This window comes from Nannospalax galili, unplaced genomic scaffold (genome assembly GCF_000622305.1).
Source record: "Nannospalax galili isolate Female #2095 unplaced genomic scaffold, S.galili_v1.0 scaffold799, whole genome shotgun sequence".
Taxonomy (NCBI): Eukaryota; Metazoa; Chordata; class Mammalia; order Rodentia; family Spalacidae; genus Nannospalax; species Nannospalax galili.
Window position 1 is genome coordinate 541681 of NW_008343085.1, and position 19835 is coordinate 561515.

Sequence of the window (19835 nt, forward strand, 5' to 3'; positions counted from 1 at the left end):
CGCCTGGCAAGTTTTTAACTTTTAAGAAAGATCTCCATTTAATTTTAAAATACGCTGTTTCTTACAGAAAGACTCATTGTTTTTGCTAATAACACTTAGATGTTGGCACATGCGTCTCTAATCTGTATGTATCCAATTATTACTAGTCATAGTTGGTTGCACTTGGATCCTTGGCACCTATAAAGTCATCGGGTAGATTTCAGTGGTAATGTTTATCACCTCTACTAATTAACATGACGTAAATTTTTATGCTTCCTCCTCAAATATAACTCATTTTTTAAATTTGTTGATTTTTTTTTTGTGTATATCACACAGAACATCCCAAACCATCTTATTCAACTATACACCTATACACCTACTTCCCAGATGGCACCCTCCCATAGTGCCCCCCCACTAGAGCCCTTATACTCTGTCATGCCTGCTACTGTCCACTGTGTTGTCGGCACCCTTGCTGTTCCCCGGTACTTGTCCATCCGGTGAATGTAGTCAGCCTACCTAGAGTTGTTTGTTTTAGGAAGGTCAGCTGTTCCTCACCTAGCAGCAATCAGTTGTCAGTATTCCTTTAGATAAGATTGGGGTCTGCAGTTCATTTCCCCATTTTATGCTGGGTTACTATCTGGGAGTCTCTTGGGCTACCCTGGCCAACAACTCAAAAGAAGGTATCTCCTGTCTGGCATTGTTTCTTGTTATATAGCCTTTAGCCATACATATGGACTCAATTATATTGGCCCTTTTAATCTTTAAGACACATTTCTGAAAGGCTCTGCAGGTGTCAACAATCTCACACCTCCAGGGACTGATGACTGGGGGAGATGGAGACCAAGAGTCTGAGGCATTTAAATCGGAGGGAAATGTTGAGAGGGTACTGGAGCTGAAGCACCCTCTTTCTGCCTAGAGCCAGCCCTCTTATTGTCCTCTACAAACCTATCCTCCCTTCAGCCACAAGGGGGTGCACTAGGATCACTTTGCTGCCAGAGAACCAGGAGAAGCCGCGTGGCAGGGTCCCTGCTTGTGCTTTACACAGCACCTGCCCATAGCTCTGCTGCCCTTTAGAATTTTGTCCTGGGCTCTTCTTCCAGTATCTCAAGTCCCGGTTAGCCTCTCAGATGAGGCAGGGCTGATTGTTCAGGTCTCCTGTTTGTCTTATTCTCTCTGCTCTTACCTACTTGTGCCCCAACTTAAATGGATAGGAGAGAGACCATGGGACATTTTCTGGTGGTTTCTGTCCTGGTGCCTGGTATAGGATGCTCCAGCCTTGACCATTAAACTGTCTTCATTTAGGCTCACCTGGATCATTCCAGCAGCTCTCAGAGTTAGAGCAGCATTCACTGCACAGTGTGCTAATATGAGTGCAGGGATCTTGAGGGCTCCAAGTAGGAGCTTGAGAGTCCCCAGGGGTCAAGTCCTTGCTTTTCAGGCTCCTAGAAATGTACTCTTCACCAGGCTTCTGCCTTTGTTCTGCTGCTATGGTTAATCTAGGAAAGGTAGAATTTTTCAATCACAGACTCTTCTCAGTTTTCTTTGGGATTCCAAAAGGGACATTTAGGTTAGGCATGTGTCTGGCACACACAGGTACTTGTGTATAGACTCTGGGAGAGACCTAAACTGGCGCCAAACTCCAAATTAACATGTAGGTCCTAGTATGTAAAAAATGGGGTCATTATCAGGTAACTGACAACTCTTCTTCAACCTTCCTCTCATTTGGGGGCTACCCATTAGGGTCATTGACTCTGCTAATACTCCAAGAAATACTCCAAGACTGACCCTCCCCCCCTTTTTTTTTGAGACAGGGTCTCCCTATAGTCCCAGCTAACTTGGGTCTCACTATGTAGACCAGACTGACCTCCATCTCACAGAGATCAGCCTACCTCTGCCTTCCTAGTGCTGGGATTAAATGCATGCACCCCCTGTTTTTGTTTGTAGATTTGTTTTCTTTTTAATTTTTATTTTTATCTGCATGGATATAACCGCACCACATCCAACCACTGCTCACAGGGGCCAGAGGGGGCATTGCTGGAACTGGAGTTAGTTATAGACAGTTATTAACTGCCATGTGGGTTCCAGAAAGCAAACCCCCGGCCTCTGCAAGAACATCCAGTGCTATTAATGGTGAAGCAGCTGTCTCTTCAGCCCCTCCTCTCCTTCCTCCTCCTCCTCTTCTTCCTCCTTCTCCTCCTCCTCCTCTTCTTTGTCTTTTTTTGAGACCATGTAGACCATGTACCCCATGTAGACCAGGCTGGCCTTGAACTCACAGAGATCTACCTGCCTCTGCCTCCAGAGTACTGGGATTAAAGGTGTGCCACCGCATCTCCCCCCCACCCCTCCTTTAAGAGACAGGAAAATCAAGGTCCTAAAGGGCCACTTTATCTAGATTTCTATCACAAAACCTGGATACTTTCTCTGCCTATCCATACCCAGCATCCTGCAACTTCCTTGAAGGACTGTGGAAGTGTGCTTAGGAGCCTGGCCTGGGCTGTGTAAATGTGGGTTGTCCTGAGGATAGACAGGCTGACTTGCGGCAAGAGAAAGATTTGGGGGATGGGGGGAAGCCCTGACTGGGTGCTGGGCACTACTTTCCTAGCCATTTAAGGCCTATCCCAGGGTACTAACCCAGACCTTGGACTCTCAGGCAATGATTTCAGGCCTTGACCTCACCTGAGACTTCATATTTGGTTTTTAGGTGGGCCCCCTTTCTGAGGCGTCATCTGTGTTGAATTTGTTGCTGCCTGTACTATGAGGGCTTGAGATCCAGAGTCTTCCCTGCATCTGCTACCAGTCCTGCCAAGGCTGCTCCATGGGTACTCAGTCTACCAGTCTAATCTGAGCCCCTGAGTGGCCTTCATAGGTTGGATTACAGGGAGTCACAATGACCTGGGCCCAACCAGGCTAGAATAGTACAGAGCTGGACAGACTCCTGGGGATAACTTACCCAATCGTCTTATTTTATCATTCCAGACAAAGCCCAAGGACTTACTTGTGGTGTCTTGACTCCTGTCTTGACTCTTTAGGTCCAATCACTCTAAGGTTTTTTTCCCCCCTTCTTCATTTATTCTTTAATTTGTTTATTCAAAGCTCTGGGCTATACCTATTTGGATCTAGTCCCTGACTCAGTGAGGGGTGGTCAGTGTGAAGAATCCCTGCCAGTCCCTCAGGCCTCGACACAAGAATCTATAGAGTTTAATAGCTTGGGAGTTGAGGAATTCAGATGAACTGCAACCCGTGACTTGCTACCCAGGATCCTGTGACTTCAAGGTCACATGTGGTAGCTAATTCATTTTCTCCATCCCCTAAGTTTCAAAGTAGATTTTATGTAGCCAGGCCTGGAGGAACAGAGGGTCTTGGAGAGTCTTCTTCACTTCTTTCTAAGAATGTATGCCCCCTACCTCCCCCTAGTAGCTTCTGTCATTTGTATCTAACTTTTATTTATTTATTTTTTAAGATTTATTATTTTATTTTTAATTATGTCGGGGGGTGTGTACATATGTGTGTGGATGCCTGTGGCGGCCTGAAGAGATGGATTCCCCTAGAGCTGGAGTTATAGGTAGTTGCTAGCTGCCTAATGTGGATGCTGGGAACTGAACTTGGTCTTCTGCAAGATCAGTAAGTGCTCTTAGCCACTGAGCCATCTCTCCAGTCCCAAATCTAGCATTTAAACTTCAGAGTTACTCGGGCAAGGGACCACCTCCCTCTCAGAGGCCAGCCCTAGTCTACAGTGCTGATCACATTCAGTCTGGCATGTTGCTATTGCCCCACACATGTCTTACTGTGTTCTTCAGTGGGGTGACTGGGGGTAAGATGAAGGCAGGATGGGTGAAGAATGCTGAGTAGGACCAGTCTGGTTTCTGCTGCTACCTTCTTGCCTGGTCCAAACCAAGACCAGGGGCACAGTATGAATCAACTCTATCCCTGGCCTCAGTTGCTCTGTGCAGTTTCCATGCATGAGCTACAGGAATGAGGTTGCACACTAAAGGCAGTGTGTCCTCTCACTGCTGAATGAGACTTGATCCTGAGTCCATCCGCAGGGCCGAGTTCAAGTAAAATGTGTATTTCTTTCTTATGTCTCTCCTTTGGGCTGACTCTAGGCACCATGGACTTGGCAAGATGCTCCAGTCAGGATCCTGGCATAGTCCCACAGAGATCAGAGCCTCCGGAGAGCTGTAGAACTGCCTTTCCTCGTATAGACAATCCTTCAAGTCTTTCTTCCAGAGATATGTTTATGTGGAACAAGGGCCCAGAGTCATGGACTAACTAGGTCACTCAGGTTCTATGGGTAGACAAACCCAGGAACTTGACATGGGTATGGGCCAGCTTTTGAACATAGTTCACTGCTGCTGCTGGACTTCATTTGACTGACTGGCACATGGCCAAGTCAGACCACTTTACCTCTTTTACTCACACCCAGACACATTTTTGGGGAATGCAAAACAGTCTTATAGTCCCAGACCCCCTCCATTCTGCCTATTCTATCACTGCAGTGGCAAGTCTGAAGAAGAAAGGGCTAGGTCAAAGTGCAGGTTAGCAGTGGAGGAGGGTGTGGCTCCTGCCTTTCAGGGTGAGGTCCTTTGATTGTCCTGCTAGACTGTGGTTGGAGAACATAGGAAAGCTACCCTGTAAGCCTTCTGTCTTTTGGGACATGCCAATCCTATGAAGCCATAGGGCCAAGGAGGGGATGGCTTGGTGAAGGCTGTCCAGTTGGATCGCCATTCAGTCAGAGGAGAGCTTCTTGGAACTTGCCCTGGGTGCAGCAGTAACCAGTTCTGCCCCTCCCTTTGGCACATGAAACATTGCTTGTCTGGCACCCTCCTGATTGTCTGATGAGTTGACTTCCTCATGGGTTGTGAGAGATGCTTTCATTGTCCCAGCTACAGGGACGGGTGTTCTTTAGATCATGTGGGTAGTGGGTAATTAACTGTGGCTCTGTTGCCACCTGCCACCTGTCCTGGAGCTGGGAGTGGGGTGGTGAACCTGGGGCAGGCATCCTGCAGACTCTTGGACATGGGGAGTGACCCTCCCACTGGATCCCTGTATCTGATATTGGTGGGTGGTGTCACTGGTATCAGCTGGGCCACCTCTGGGTGTTAGCCCCACCCACTGCTGTCATGCCTCACCTCACTGAAAAGCCTCCAGCATGAAATAAAATGTGGGTCCAGAGACCAGAGAGGGAGAACTTACTGTCCTTTCCCTGTAGGAACCCTGCCTCACGCCAACTGAAATTCAATAACTGTGTGCAGCTGTGCCAGCAGTAGACTCCAGGTTCTTCCCGAGACTACTGGCCTGCCAACCCAGGGACTTCCCATGGAGCAGGAGCTGCACTTGGCTGCTCTGCCTCTTCCTTGCTCCCAAGACCCTGAGGCTGTAGCTCAGAGCAGCCCAGGGTGTAGTACATGGGGCAGTCTTAGCTTCAGTCTATCCTGATTTCTGGCTTTTCAGAGCTCTGTATGATCTTGTTGGTAGGTGAAGTGACACATGGACTTTGGGACAGGCATCCTAGATCTTGAGACAGCCCTGTTCTTCAGACTCTACTAAATAGTGGAGTGGTGCCTGTGTGTTTGCCCATGCTGGGTTTCCCCAAAGGCAGTGACAAGGGAGGACATGCTAGAGCCCGGGGTGGGGGTAGGGGGGAAGGAATGCTACAGACCATGGAAAGGAAGACTATGGACATTCTTTTTTTTTTTTTTTAGGTTTATTTTTATATGTGTAAGTATTTTGCCTGTATGTATGTATACCTGGTATGTATGCAATGCCTGTAGAGGCCAGAAGAAGGTGGCAGAGCTGCTGTGTGGGCACTTGGGATTGAACTCTGGTCCTCTGTAAGAACAACAAGTGCTCTTAACTGCTAAGCCATCTCTTCAGCCCCTAGGGACATTCTTTGTAGAACTACTTAGGACAGTCTGAGCAACAGCTGGAGTGGAAACGACTAGACTGAGTATGTAAGTTGGGAAGCTCTGTGTGGAGTCCTGTCTGCTGGAAAAGATGGTTTGTGGTGTGCTGTGTTGATGACTATCTGTATACTATTGCCTTAAACAATGTCTGTGTAGGTGCCCTGGGGTGGGAGGTTGGCAGTGCAAGTGCCAGGCAATCAGCCAGGAGCCTGGGTCAGAGATATACTATAAGATACTCGGGGCCAAGCTGTGGGACAAGATTTGAACATACATTTTTAGGACTTCAGAATTTTCTTTCCCCTTGAGCCAGGCATGGTGGCATATGCTTGTAATCTTAGGCAGAGTCAGGAGGATTATAAATTTGAGGCCATCCTGGACTACATAGTGAGCTCTGTCTTTACACACACATGAACACATGCAGGCGTGCGTGCGTATACACACACACACACACACACACACACACACGAGTGTGCAACAAAATTTTTTCCTTATCTGCCCAAGAGTGATATCTTGAAACAGTGATTTGGCAGATTGAGTCTGCAGGGGGGCTGGAACTATGACATACACTTAACTGAAGAATGAGGTACCCCTTTACTGGCCAGGACACCCAAGCTTCGGGTAGTAAGGAAGAGAAGCTGATATGTGGGGAGGGAGAAAGTTGGCATTTTTTTGTTTTGTTTTGTTTTTATTTTTATTTATTATTTTTTGGGTCTTTTGAGACAGGGTCTCCCTGTAGCCCCACCTGTCCTGGAACTCACTATGTAGACCAGGCTGGCCTTGAGCTCACAGAGATCTGTCTGCCTCTGCCTCCCGAGTGCTGGGACTAAAGGCATGCGCCACCATGCCCGGCTGTTTTTTATTTTTTAAAAATATTTTTATTATTTTTATTTTATGTGTATGACTGTCACCTGCATGTATGTGAGTGCACCTGTGTTGTGCAATGCTGTGGAGTAAGGATGGTTCGTAGCCACCATGTGGGTCCTGGGAATCAAACCTGGGTCCTCTGCAAGAGCAGTCAGTGCTTTTAACTGCTGAGCCATCTCTCCAGCCCCCAGAAAGTTGGCATTTGATAGAAAGAATTGGAACACAGAAGTGGTCAGTTAGCATTACCTAGGGGTCTACAGAGTGCCTGAGGTGGGTCCTAGTGGAGGCCCAGAGGCTGAAGGGGATACTGAGTCTGTGCTGCAAGCCCTAGGTAAACCCAGGGTTAATGGTTTCCATGCTGAGACTCCCACACTGTGAGTTCCAGATGTGGTGCTCTGACCCTGCAGATTTAGCCAGCCAGTGCACACATCTGCTTTGGAGCTGACATGAGCCTGAGTAACTCCTGAGCCTAGGGAGGAGGCTTTGGCACAGCACATTCACCCAGAAGGGTCCAAGTGGCACATGCTCTGTTGCATCACCAGACTATCCATCTGTCCATCTGTATGTGTTTTCTTGTTTTGAACCCCTAAAAGTCACAGCATTGACAGTAGAGCCTTGTCCTTCAAAGCAGAGCCCTCACCTGGGCCCAGTTGTGTGGTACAGCAGGCCCATGGCCCAGCCACCCTTGCAGGAAATGGTAGGGTTGGCACATTAGGCTCTAGGGAACATGTTCTAGCATCTGGTTTCATACAATTCCTGAAAACTCTTGAGCTCCCCAGGAGAGCATCATTGAGTAACCTCTGGAAAAGCAGAAGTGAAGTCTGGGAACACACTGTCCTCTCACACTCCATTGTGGCCAGCTGGCCAGCAGGACCCTTCTGTGGACCATGAGGCAATGGGTAAGTGTAGAACTGGGGCCACTCTGCTTCGTGTGTTGGTCCCCTAACGCCTGTGGAACCAACTAACCCCCTGGCATATGACCCTCCTTTCCTGCCTCCCTAGGTCTTTGGGGAAAAGCTGCAGAGACCAAGAGGCTGGAGAGGCCATGTGGTACCTGTCCCTGAGAGCCTGCTGAATGGCCTGAAAGGTCTCCTTTCGTCCATTGACAGGCTCAGAGAATGCTTTCAGGAAGAGGGTGTGGGCAGGGCTACCTAGCTCCACCTCTCATGGCCTGACTGAGGCTGTTTGCCAAGCCCATGCTATGTATCACACAGAGCAGAAAGCACTGGTCAGTGACAGCAGAGACCAGAGTCCTGCTGCTGCTGAAAGGTCCTGGCCTAAGGAGATGGGATTAGGAATAAGCAAGGGGATGTGGGGGGCAGGTAGATACTATGAGGCTACCTTAAAGCTGGTGCAGGCTGTTAAGCCCTAGAAGAAATAGCCATGCCAGGTGGATATTGGTCTACAGCTTTCCCAAGTACCTTCACAGAGCTCTGCTGGAGCTGGGACAATGACCTTTGACATTACCACCTCAAGGTGACTGGGGCTGCCTTTTGAAAGAGGGAAGGCATAGTCTCTAGGTTTCTAGGTCAGGAGCGTGTCTTCCTCCTTCTGTCTTCCTGCTTCTGAGGAAGCAGGTTGTTTCCTGCACTTCATGGGCTTATTTATAGAGTTGCCTGTGGACTTCCCTAGAGCACCTACTGGGAGCTGAGATGATAGGAAAATGATTGTAGTCAGAGGATAGCACGGGTAGGCCAGAGAGTCAAGGTCTAAGGCAGTGTAAAGGCTGGAAGCATGGGCCTTGGGATGTCAGGGAAGCATACCTGTAGCTCCAGGGCCATGAAGCCTATTGAATAAAGGTGATAGTGACCGTTGGAGTTGGATGACTTCACTCTAGAGATAGTATGGAGAGTAGACTGTGGAATAGGCAGCTGAGGTATGGAGCAGGAAGCCTCCATGACAGTAGGAGATGGATTTAGTGAGAGGTAGTTGCCAAAATGTTTGAGACAAAAACTCAAAGAGGTAGAGGAGGTCTGGGATCGTCCTTGTTGCAGGGTGGGAGGGGCCGGTGGAGTGCTGAGGAGCAAGCCCAAGGCCCTGAGTCTCTGAGGCTGGGGATTTGAGCAAACTGAATCGGTCTGCTTCTTCTGAGGTAGGATTTAGATCAGACTGAAGCAAGAACTTAATAGCAACGATATCTTCTTAAACTTGAAAAATCAGCTTCTGAGGAAGTCTTTTACTATGGGAGACCCCCAACTGGCCAGACACTCCTGATGCTGATAGGAGAATTTGGGGTAGAAAGCTGGCTTGTGGGTAAACCAGAGTTATCCCCTGAGTCTACTCTAACTAGAATACATCTCATGCCTCAACCCAGGCACATCTGGCCCTCTTGGGCCATCACTAAGGCTATCAGGCTGCTGAACCCAGGGCCCACAGCAAATTAGCCCCTACCTTTCCAGAGCCCCTGCTATCCTTGGGTGCCCTTGAGGGGTTGGGCTAGAGCCAGGTAGCCAGGTCTCCCACGAAGTTCTCTATAAGTTCCAGGCATCTCCTGTGCTTGGATCCGATCCCCGGTCATATCCCCTCCTCCGCGTCCTTCAAAGAGAGCAGGAAGCTGAGGAAGAGAGGGCGTCCTAACCCGCCTTGTCCTCGCCCGGGCCAGGCCTGTCTGAAGGGCTTGGGGCTGCCAGCCACTGTGTCTGGGCGCCAGGTTTCTCCAACAGGGTCAGAGCTGGTTTAGAAGCCTTGTGTGGTCCCCTCGTGGGCGAGCTGAGGGATCAGTCTGCGTACCTCCCTCCAAGTCGCCTTCTTGGCTGGCAAGCTATCCCTTTTCCCTGGGTCACAGGGAGATGCGAGTCTTAGCCAGGGAAAGTAGTCTGGAACAGCTCTTTGACATTGTCTCTGGGGGCTTTTAAAAAATGAGTTTCCTGGTAAGGAAGATTCCTCCAGCCTTGGGCAGGATTCTCAGTAGTCTCCTGGGTTTGCTCTGATCTGACAAACGCCAGCAGAAACCACCCGGCCGCCTGCATTCCAGCAGTGCTTGGGGCCAGGGCTTCCCCAGATGCAGCGTCAGCAGAACGCAGCAGTGGAGACACAGGAGTGTTTGTGCTGAGGCCTATGCTAAGTCCCAGGGGTCGGGGGGTGTGCTAAGGAGAGACCCTAGCCTTGCCCTGCTCAATCAGAAGCAAACATTTCTGGCTTCTCCAGGAATGGCTGGTGTCACACATAATGCTAGAGGGGGATTTGTCATTGACTCATGACAGAGTAGGTCCAGCCATGCCTATGATTGGCAGTAAGTGTCTAGATGGCCTACTGGTTCTTGGCCAGTGACCAACTCTTCTGAGTCTGAAGGCTCTTTGACAGCTGATTCCATACCTGAAAGGTTACCCTAGCCATGGGCTATGGAAGAATATGGTCAAAGAGGCTCAGAGAAGGGGAGCAAAGGAGACCAGAGGTGGAGACTGACAAGAGTCCATCAGGCCTACATGACATCTTGATCTCCCTATACCCTGACTATGAGACTCTGGGCAAGGTTCTGGTTCCATTTGACTTCTTGTTGATAAGTCTAAAATGTGCATGGCTAGGAGATCCGGCACAAAGGCTGCTCCTGGCCTGGGAGAGTGCGTTGCATAGCCTCTCTGCTTCCAGGTAGAGTGGTCCCGAGGAGAGCACTCCCACCTGACCAGTACCAGGTATTTGATGGTGGGTTGGGAGTTGAAGAGAGGAAAGAGTGCTTGACAGTGGGGAAGTTGCTGAGCTAGCCTTCCCAGAGAGAGAAGCCATGTGGAGCATAGGCGGGGACTGGAGCAGAGGAAGTTTCATGCTGTTGGAGAGCTCATGAGGATCCCCAGTGGGAGGTGACATCTTGCCTCAGGAATCCTAAAGCATGTGCCAGGACTCGGAAGGGCAGAATGTGCACAGAGCACCTGCCCTTCAATACTCTGAACAGGAGGGATCAGGAGGGTAGACTGGGCTTCAGGGCCAGGACTGCTATCTCAGGAACCAGTGGGATCACTGACAGGAGGGGTTCCACTCAGAGGACTGAGTTTTGCCCTGGGTTCTTTCCTGTGCATCTATCCTGGTCTCTAGGCCCAAGCTGTGAGAAAAGAGGAAGTCTCTTGGTCTGAAAATGACTCTCATCTGACTGCAGTAGCTGCATGGATAAATGGACAGTTATAGCTTGGCTGGTGGTCTGACAGAACACCAATTCCAGTCCTGGCTCCTGGTTGCTATCAGCTCTGGAGCTTCTCCTAGAGGAAGTTTGGGTACTTGGTATTCCTGGATCAGAACTCCTTTACCATATTTTTTTCCTAACATCAAAATGTTTATTGAGGGTCTGGAGAGATGGCTCAGCAGTTAAGAATACATACTGTTCTTCCAGAGGACCTGGGTTCAATTACCAGCACCCATATGGCAGCTAACAACTGTCTGTAACTCCAGTTCCAGGGGATCCAACCCTCTTCTGGCCTCTGAGAGCATTGCACACATGTGGTCCACTTATATACATGCAGGTAAAACACTCATCCACATAAAATAAGATGAATAAAAAAATAAAATATACATTCAGGAAGCAGAGGCAGGCGGATCTCTGTGAATCCAGGCCAGCCTGGTCTACATAGTGAGTGCCAGGCCAGCTGGACCAAAAAAATATTAACAGAATGTTTATTGATAGATACAAATATCTAAATTTAGGCCATGAACAGGATAAATGAAATAGACTTCATTTCAGTCCTATAAAGTGAACCAATTCATATTCTTTTTGTTTTTTGAGACAGGATCTTACTATTTAATCCTGGCTGGCCTGAAACTCTCCATATAGACCAGGCTAGCCTTAAACTCAGAGGTACACCTGCCTCTGCTTCTTAAGTGCTGTGATTAACAATTTATGTTCCTTTTTTTTTTTTTTTTTTAAATAGAGAGGGTCTCCCTGTAGTCCCAGCTGGCCTGGAACTTGCTAAGTAAACCAGGCAGGCCTTGATCTCCCAGAAATCTGTCTGCCTCCCAGGTGTTGGGAGGCACCATGTCTGGCTAACAATTCATATTCTTTTCTTTTACATTTATTTTATCTTGATTTTTTATTTGTGTGAGTGTCTTGCCTGCTTAAGTGCTTAAGTGTACCCGTGTCATGTGATACCTGTGGAAGTCAGAAGAAGGAGTCAGCTCCCCTGGAACTGGAGTTACTGAAGGTTGTTAGCTGCTATGTGGGTGCTGGGAATCAAACCCAGGTCCTCTGCAAGAGCAGTCAGTGCTCTTAACCGCTGAGCCATCCCTCCAGCCCGCAGTTCATATTAACTATTTGTTTCATATCCACAAAAACCATTTCAGAGGCATCATCTTTTTTTTTTTTTTAAGTCAAGAAAGCCAAAGTTTTATTCAAAGAGGACAATTTTATTAGAATTAAAAAGAAAACCCCCAGGGCAGACAAACTGTAAATCTCAGCAGCTGCCTGGAAGAGGAGACTAGAGAAGGAAAAAAAGCCATGCCATTTGAGTTAAGCTGGCATGGAGGTCAGCCATTTGGTGGCAGGCAGCCATGTGGTAGGGCAGGGACTGCAGTGGAAGAGTGAAGCCCAGAGTAATTAGGGAAACCCAAAGTGTTAGGGAAAGTATTCTCAGGTAAGAGATAGAAGAAAATGAAGTTATCCTTTTCAGAGTGATCCAGAAAAGTATGGCCATGCTCTGTAAGAGACTGTTAGCAGTCTTTCAAAGTCAGTCAGTTTTATGCAAGTAAGCCTATAAACTCTATTTCCTTCTGTATATTTTTTGTTTTCTTTTTGTGCTGGGGATCAGACTCAGGGTCTGTGCAATCTAGAAAAGTCTTCTACTAAGCTATATGCCCAGCGCCGCCACTTGTATTTCTATTTTTTCTATTTTTCTTTTCTTTTTCAAGACATGATCTCACATAGCCCAGGCTGGGCTTAAACTGACTATGTAGCCAAGGTTGGCCTTAAACTCCTGATTTTGTTGCTTCCATTTCCCAAGTGCATGTACTATGACATTACAGGCATGTACTATGACACCTAGTTTGTACAGTGCTGGTGATTGAAACCAGGACTTTATGTATACTAGGTAAGCCCTCTACCAACTGAGTTACATCCTCAGCCCCACATTTCTTTTAAAAAGACCTGTAACCTTGCCCAATCTCAAGATTAAAATCTAGTACACAAAGTTCATTTCTAGAGGTAGAAATGCAGGCAATATATTACTATTACAGTAACCATCGGTAGAATTAGAGTTTTTCTGTAAAACCCAACTGAATAATCAAATACTGCAACAACCTAACTATTTCTCAGTTGGGCACTTCCTGCTGCCCATGCCTTACTCCCAGAGTAGCCAGACTGGGAGAACAGGCAGAACAGAGCCCTGTGCAGGGTACATTGTGGACACCCTGGAGCAAAGACATAGGAAGGAGGTATATATACACAGTCTAAAAAGTAGCCTAAAGTTAGGTGCCTTCTCTTTAATCTGCTTTGCCTTTCTTTTCTATCCCCCTTAGGGTGGCCATGGGAGAAAAGCAGATGTGACTGGCAGAGCAGGGATGAAGGCAGTAAGTTCTTCTTGCCTCAGGAGGTTAAGTCCACTCTCTTAGTGCCTGGGAGCCATAGATGACATGAGTTCTACTTGCCACTAGCCCACAGATATATAGGTAGAAGGTATTCATTCCAATGTGTGTATACCCTTCCTCCACATTCTGCCACATGTGCTCTTCCTTTAGCATGCCTGACTGCAAACTGGGGCATTCTTGATGTGGTAGAATAGGAGGGGCATCACAGAGACCCCTGAAGTCTGTGAAGGAGTTATGTGCTCCACCTTTCATTCTCTCTGAGCAACTCCAGATGGTGTGATCCTCTGGATCTCAAGAACACCTGGAGAGTGCTTGGTCCCATCCCTACCCCTATGGGTCTTTTCTCAGCCACTGTCCTTAGTATTTCCATTGTTACCATAGTGTCCCTCATATCAAAAATCCAAGAGAAACTTTCCTGCAACCTTCACTCCCCCAAATTTTTTTCTATAGTAATTTTTTGATCATAAATATACACCAGACTATACTCTCTTCTAGGCTTTAGAATACCATAGTGGACCAGAGTGGAGTCCCTGTCCTATAACTTCATCTCCAGGGGGATCTAATGCCACCAACCTCCACTGGCACCTGCAACTCATGTACACAAACCCATACACAGACCACACATACACATAATTAAAAATAATAAAAATAAATTTAAAAAAATATTTTATTATTGTTATTTTATGTGTATGAGTGTATTGCCTGCATATGTGTGAGTGCACCTGTGTCGTGCAGTGCCGCGGAGGTCAGAAGAGGGCATTGGATTCCCTTGGAACTGGCCACCATGTAGGTGCTGGGAATCAAACCTGGCTCCTCTGCAAGAGCAGTCAGTGCTCTTAACTGCTGAGCCATCTCTCCAGCCCCCAAAATAAATTTTTTTTTAAAGCAAGATTATGTTTCAAAAAAGTAAAATAAGGGCCTGGGGAGATGCCTCAGTTGGTAAAGTGCTTGCTTCACAAGTGTGATGACCTGAGTTTAGATCCCCAGAACCCACATAAAAAGCTGGATGTAGTGGCACGTGCTTATAAATTCTAGCAATCACAAGATGGGAGGCGAGGCAGGTAGATCTCTGTAAGTTCAACAACCAGCTAGTGTAGCCTACTTGGCAAAGTTCCAGGCCATTGAGCAACTGTGTCCCAAAGAAACAGTGGAAGGAGCCTGAAGAATGACACCTAAGTTGTCCTTTGATCTCTACAAGCATGCACATGTGTGCATGTGCGCACACACATATGCATGTGTACACAAACATACATAAAAATTAAAATAGGACTAGGAATATAGCCCAGTGATAGAGCACTTGCTTATGTGTGAAGCCCTAGGTTCAGTTCCCAGCAGTGAAAAAGTAAACTGAAATAAAAGTAAAAGGGCTTCTGTATGAGGAATAGACTGGGTACAGGGGCAGGTAATACTCTGTCCATCACATTTGTGCCTAAAAGCTCAGGAGAGCCCTTAGGATTAGCTTACTTGCCTCTAGCCACTGGTAAGGGAAGCCCATCCCCAGGCTACTCATTTACCCTCAGGCCCCTTTCAGTTTCAGTTTCCTGGCTGTTATCTTCATGCTTCCTGGTCCCTTCCATTTTGTTGTGGTCCATCCCAGCGTGGCCTTCTCTGCTCTGCCCTATTTTTATACATTCTCTCTTCTACCCCTACAGTTTTGGGTATTTGCTTTTTTTTTTTTTCCAAATACTTCATGTCTGTATGGCTTGCCCCTCAAACCCTAGTGCCCTAGAGGGCAGGACCCACGTTATAGTCTGTTCCAAGTTAGAGTCTCAAAGGCTGTAGACTATAAATCATACTTTGCGTTAACCATGTCATCTTGGTGTGAAATTATTCTACTTGTGTTTATACTCTGGGGCTCAGTGTGCTGGCTAGGGTCTAGAGCATCTGGATCTTACCCTGGCTTGTTGTAAGTAGGTTCTGAGCCAATAGAGAGAGATGGAAGTTAGGGTAGCAGCAGTACATGGTATCAGGGGAGAAGCTGAACCCAAAGTTGGGTAGGGATGGAAACACAGAGTACTGGGTAAGGTTCAGCAAAGCTAGTGCTTACTCTCTACCTTTGGCTTTCAGACTTGAAGCTGCATCTGCAGAGTACTGACTATGGCAACTTCCTGGCCAATGAAGCGTCACCTCTGACAGTGTCAGTCATTGATGATAGGCTCAAGGAGAAGATGGTAGTAGAGTTCCGCCACATGAGGAACCATGCCTATGAGCCACTTGCCAGCTTCCTGGACTTCATTACGTGAGTGATCCCATAGTACTGGGCAGGGTCACTATGCCTGTAGAAGCTGGCACCAGCATGGCCTAGGCCAGATGCTGTTGTGCCTCTGTCAGCTGACCTGATGATAGCTCTGTCAGGACAGCTGTCATTAAAGAATGTCTTTAGAGTTCTCCCAGGTGGTCTGACTACTGATCATTCAACAACCCTGTATCTCCAGGTCCCAATCTATAAAGTGGTGTTACCAGTCTCTTTCCCTGTCCTCTTGTTGTTAAAGATAGGGGAGATTGGAGCCCCCCCCCCTTTTTTTTTCCCCACTTACTCTACAGCATCTACACCAAACACTCACTAGACCTCCCTTCCCTGCATACTAGAGTCAAGGGTCAGGGTGTAGACAGAGCTCTGAAAGTCCTGGTTGGGCCAAGTTCTTCCTGCCTGGCCTGGGCTGAGGCCCATTCTCCATCTGCTCTGATAGGTCATGGAGACTGGATAGGGGTTTGAGTTGGGGAGGCTGAATGCCTTGATTCCTTTCCCAGGAACTCAGGTAGGTTAGATTCCCATATTTATTAGTAACCCTTGGTTTTACTGCTTCCCCGTTGTGACCGTTGGGTAGGGCTCTGTTTATACCAATCTCCTAGAGAAGCTAAACAGAGGAGAGGAACTTAGCTTGCAGGCTAGGAGAGGCTACTTAGACTAAATCTGTATGCCTGGAACCCTGAAAGGTAAAGAGGTCATCTCTGAAAGAATGACCTAGGAGTCATGAGCCAGGGTCTGGAGGACAAAGAATGGCCCCAGCCTAGGTGGCTGCCTCATGTGAGTGGTGAGCAGAAGTACAAGCAGTGGCCGGCCTGTGAGTATGCTGTGCATTGGGGTATTGCGGGGAAGTATATTCCCACATTCTTCTGAGTGTCTTGTTTTCCCAGTCCCTGATTATAGTGTCCCTACCCTTGGGACCAGATACATTACTCCACTTGTCTCTTCAGGGACAAAGCCTGCCGCCTGGCCTGATTCCCACTCTCAACTGGGAGCAGCCACTTGCAGAGGATCCATGTACTCAAATGGCATATTTAGCCAGAGGGCTCCATCCTATGTTAGGGTCACAGGCTGGGACACCTGAAGGGCTCAGGGAACTTCCCCAAGCTGGAAACAAGTCCTCTCCTGACCACAGATCTCCTCCCCAAGTGCCTTTCTGCTGAGGAGTCCTAGATGGGCTTATGTCCAAACTGCATGCTTCTTGTCAAAGTATGCCAACATAGACCTAGTGGGATAGGACAGATGGAATAAATCATATGCTGCTTTATTGGGGATTTGTGTGTCATACGTCACCATACCATCTATCCCAACCCCTGTCCTGGGCCTGTGTCCCCTGCCCCAAGGCAAGAGCCGAAGACATACCAGGAAGCAGTACATTTATTGCCAGAGCCCAGCCTTCACCTTCAGCTTGTTTGCACAAGGTTTCTTCAGCTTCCTGGTTAATGTTCTGGTCTTGCCAGCTAGACTGGCCAGAGGAAGCCTTACCCCACGCCAGTGCTAAGAGGGTAGATGTTATCCATCTTGCTGCCAATTTGCCCACCTGCCTATGCATCCACCTCTGGCCTGTCAGCCTGCCAAACCACGAAACTGGAGAGGGCTCTGAGCATGACTGAGACAGAACAGCCGCCAGCTCTTGGCTGAAGGCTGGCTGCAAGCACCAAATGTGCTTAAAGCAGCCAAGTGCTATCCTGTGGCAGGCTGTCCAAATCCACCACTTCCCCGCCCCTTCCATTCATGGGTGATTGTGGCTTACAACCTCCCCATGCACTTACTCCTGCCCTCACTCTGGAACAGCTCAGCATCCACGTGTTGAACAGTCTGAGCCTGTAGCTGCTTATCCCTGACCCCTTTCCCTCCAGTGACTTCTCTGCTCTCCACACTAGGCACCCCCCCACTGATGGCTGCCATGTCACTATCTGGAATTTTTCCATCCCTGAAATTGCTGAGTCAGGCACCCCTTTCCACGCACAGCCTTCAGGCTCCCTAGCCCACTCTCAGTCCCTTGTGGAGCATGGGTTCTGGACTCAGTAGGACACTGGACTGCTTCCTTCCCTGTTGTCCCTTCTGTCTTCATTTCCCACCTTCCCCAGCTGAGGTTCCCTGGTCCGTCATTCGAGCTCTCTTCTGCCAACATCCGAAACTCTCTTGGCTGCCCGACTCATGGTTCCACCCGGCCTGGCAGCCCTCAAGCCCTGGAGGAATCCCAGAGCCTCCAGCCTGGAGCTGTCCTCCCTCCACCTCTACTGCTAGGAGCAAAACTGGGGAAGCCATCCATTGAGGGGGAGGGGTCATTCTTGCTGCCAGATATGCATGTTCACCTACTCAGCTAGCCTCAGCTTGTTTCTGCCCAGCAACTTCTTGCTCTCCTTACTTACTCTGCAGCCCCCTCATCAAGCCCCTCCCTATCTTAAACATCATCCCTCTCCTGTCTCCAGTCTCCTCATATCTGGGCAGATGTCCCACCTTCTTGTCTACTAAACCAGTAGAAGCTAGTATACCTTCCATCACTGTATGCGTACCCCGTCCCCTGAGTTCATTCCAATGGAAGTGCCCTCCTCTCCTTGGGATTCTACTACTATTCTGAGTGTCCTCTGGATCCAGAGTGACCACTCCTTTTGCCACTTTTCCTTCCCTTCCAACTGCTTCTAACACCATTCCTTGAACCTCTAGCACCATTAAACATCCTTAAAAAACTCTTCTCATGGGGCCTATACTTTTGCATTCCTTGTCCTCTCATCCCCTCCCCCATCCCTCAAGCCTCCAGTCATTTTCCAGAAGTCCTGTTATTCCACAACAAGGCCTTGATTATGGTTGCTCTTGGCCTTCATGTGGTGAAGGTCTCCAGGGTTGGCCATTGGGTAGCATCCAGCCCCCAGCATTTTCTTCTTCCCATGATATCTGACTTAATCTCCATCTTCTTGGCTGTTCTTTCTCCTGTACTGTACCAGCAGGTCATTCCAAGTGTGAAGAGAATTTCAGACGGAGATGAGTAAAGCCTTCCTTTGGGCCTTGTACTAGGGGAGCATCCCTAGGCTGGGACTCATGACTGGCTTCTTTGAGAAGGTGTCTACTTGGCTGAGGGTAAAGGTATATAAGAGAAGAACTAGGGGCAGGGCTGAGGCCAGAGCCAGTGCCTGGAGGGAAATACATGGATGTAGAGAGAAAGTGATACCGAGAGAACAGATAGTCACTGTAGAGGCCACTGTGTGGTGTAGGGAAGACAGTCTAAATGAAGTAGATTACTAGCATATGGCCTTAAGGTGACGCAGCCCAATTTTATGGTGCTAACATGTTAATGTCACTGTAACAAGGGCTCTTGCCAGGCCCAGCCATTAACTTGCTGTGTGACTTGGGATAAATCCTGTATTCATGTTTTTTGGCCTTGGAAGAGACCTTTATTTGGACCATTCCATGATATTTTTACATAGGAGAATCAGCCCTAGAAGAGAAGTTGGGAAAGTTGCTTGTAGGAGAGTAAGCTTGGATATCCCAGGTAGCCCTTAAGTGCCCTTATCTTTGGATGAATGAGCCTCTCTGGCTGGGCCCTTGCCCAATGTACCTGCCTGCAGCCTAAGTGCCCACTGGCAGAAGCTGCCTGTGGGTAACCTGTACCATCTGGGAGAAGTGCCAGCAGATGAAGCGGGCACTTGGAAGGAAGCTTTGTCCCAGAACAATGGCCTTAAGTGTTCTCTGGGCCTGCCAACACATCTGCCATCCTCCCTAGGACATGTTGCCCCCACCTTGAGCCTGCTTGGTCACAAAGGGAGGCATCAGGTTTCCCTTGGCCTCCCTATCCTGACCCTCCAGCCCTTACTGTCTACAACAAGCTGAGTTTTGGGGTGGATTGCACGTCTCTGCTGACTGAAGCTCTAGGGCTGCTATGGTTTCTAGTTCCTTGGCTCTCCCCGGCCTGGAAGTGAGCCAGCACTGACCCTATTCTTCTGGCTTGTGGGAAAGCACTACTGTGAGGGGCTCCGCAAGGCCCACAAGCCGCAAATCAGATGGGAGAACTCAGCTGGGCCTTGGAGTAGGGTCAGGATTTTAATGAGGAGAAGGTCAGAGCCTTACTAACTCTGCTGTGCACCACATGTCATTCATCCTGATTGCAGAGGGAAAAGTGAGATTTGAGAGGTGTGCTAGGGCCATAACAGATACTTCTGTTCATTTTCAGCTCTAGATGGGGCTCTTCAGGACCTACATGTAATCGAGTACAGATATTGTTACTAGCAGAAAATGAGGACCCTCGGCAGGCAGACAAGTTGGCAAGAGAACCCAGTCATGGCCTCCTGGCCCAAGGGCTGAGAAACCTTGCTGCTCCAGCAGATGGCACCATAGGG

The 19835-nt window shown here is 48.4% G+C and overlaps 1 protein-coding gene across 2 annotated transcripts in view; it reads left to right on the forward strand.

The window, feature by feature from the left end:
* The window catches only part of Atp6v0d1 (ATPase H+ transporting V0 subunit d1), a 51957-nt gene that overhangs the window by 22566 nt on the left and 9556 nt on the right, over positions 1-19835 (forward strand). The window contains exons 2-3 of one of the 2 annotated variants that reach the window (XM_008839085.3): positions 13182-13232; positions 15318-15489. In XM_008839085.3, the coding sequence (XP_008837307.1) occupies positions 13182-13232; positions 15318-15489 (223 nt within the window). The remainder of the gene's footprint in view (positions 1-13181; positions 13233-15317; positions 15490-19835) is intronic. The other variant, XM_008839086.3, reaches the window with a different exon arrangement.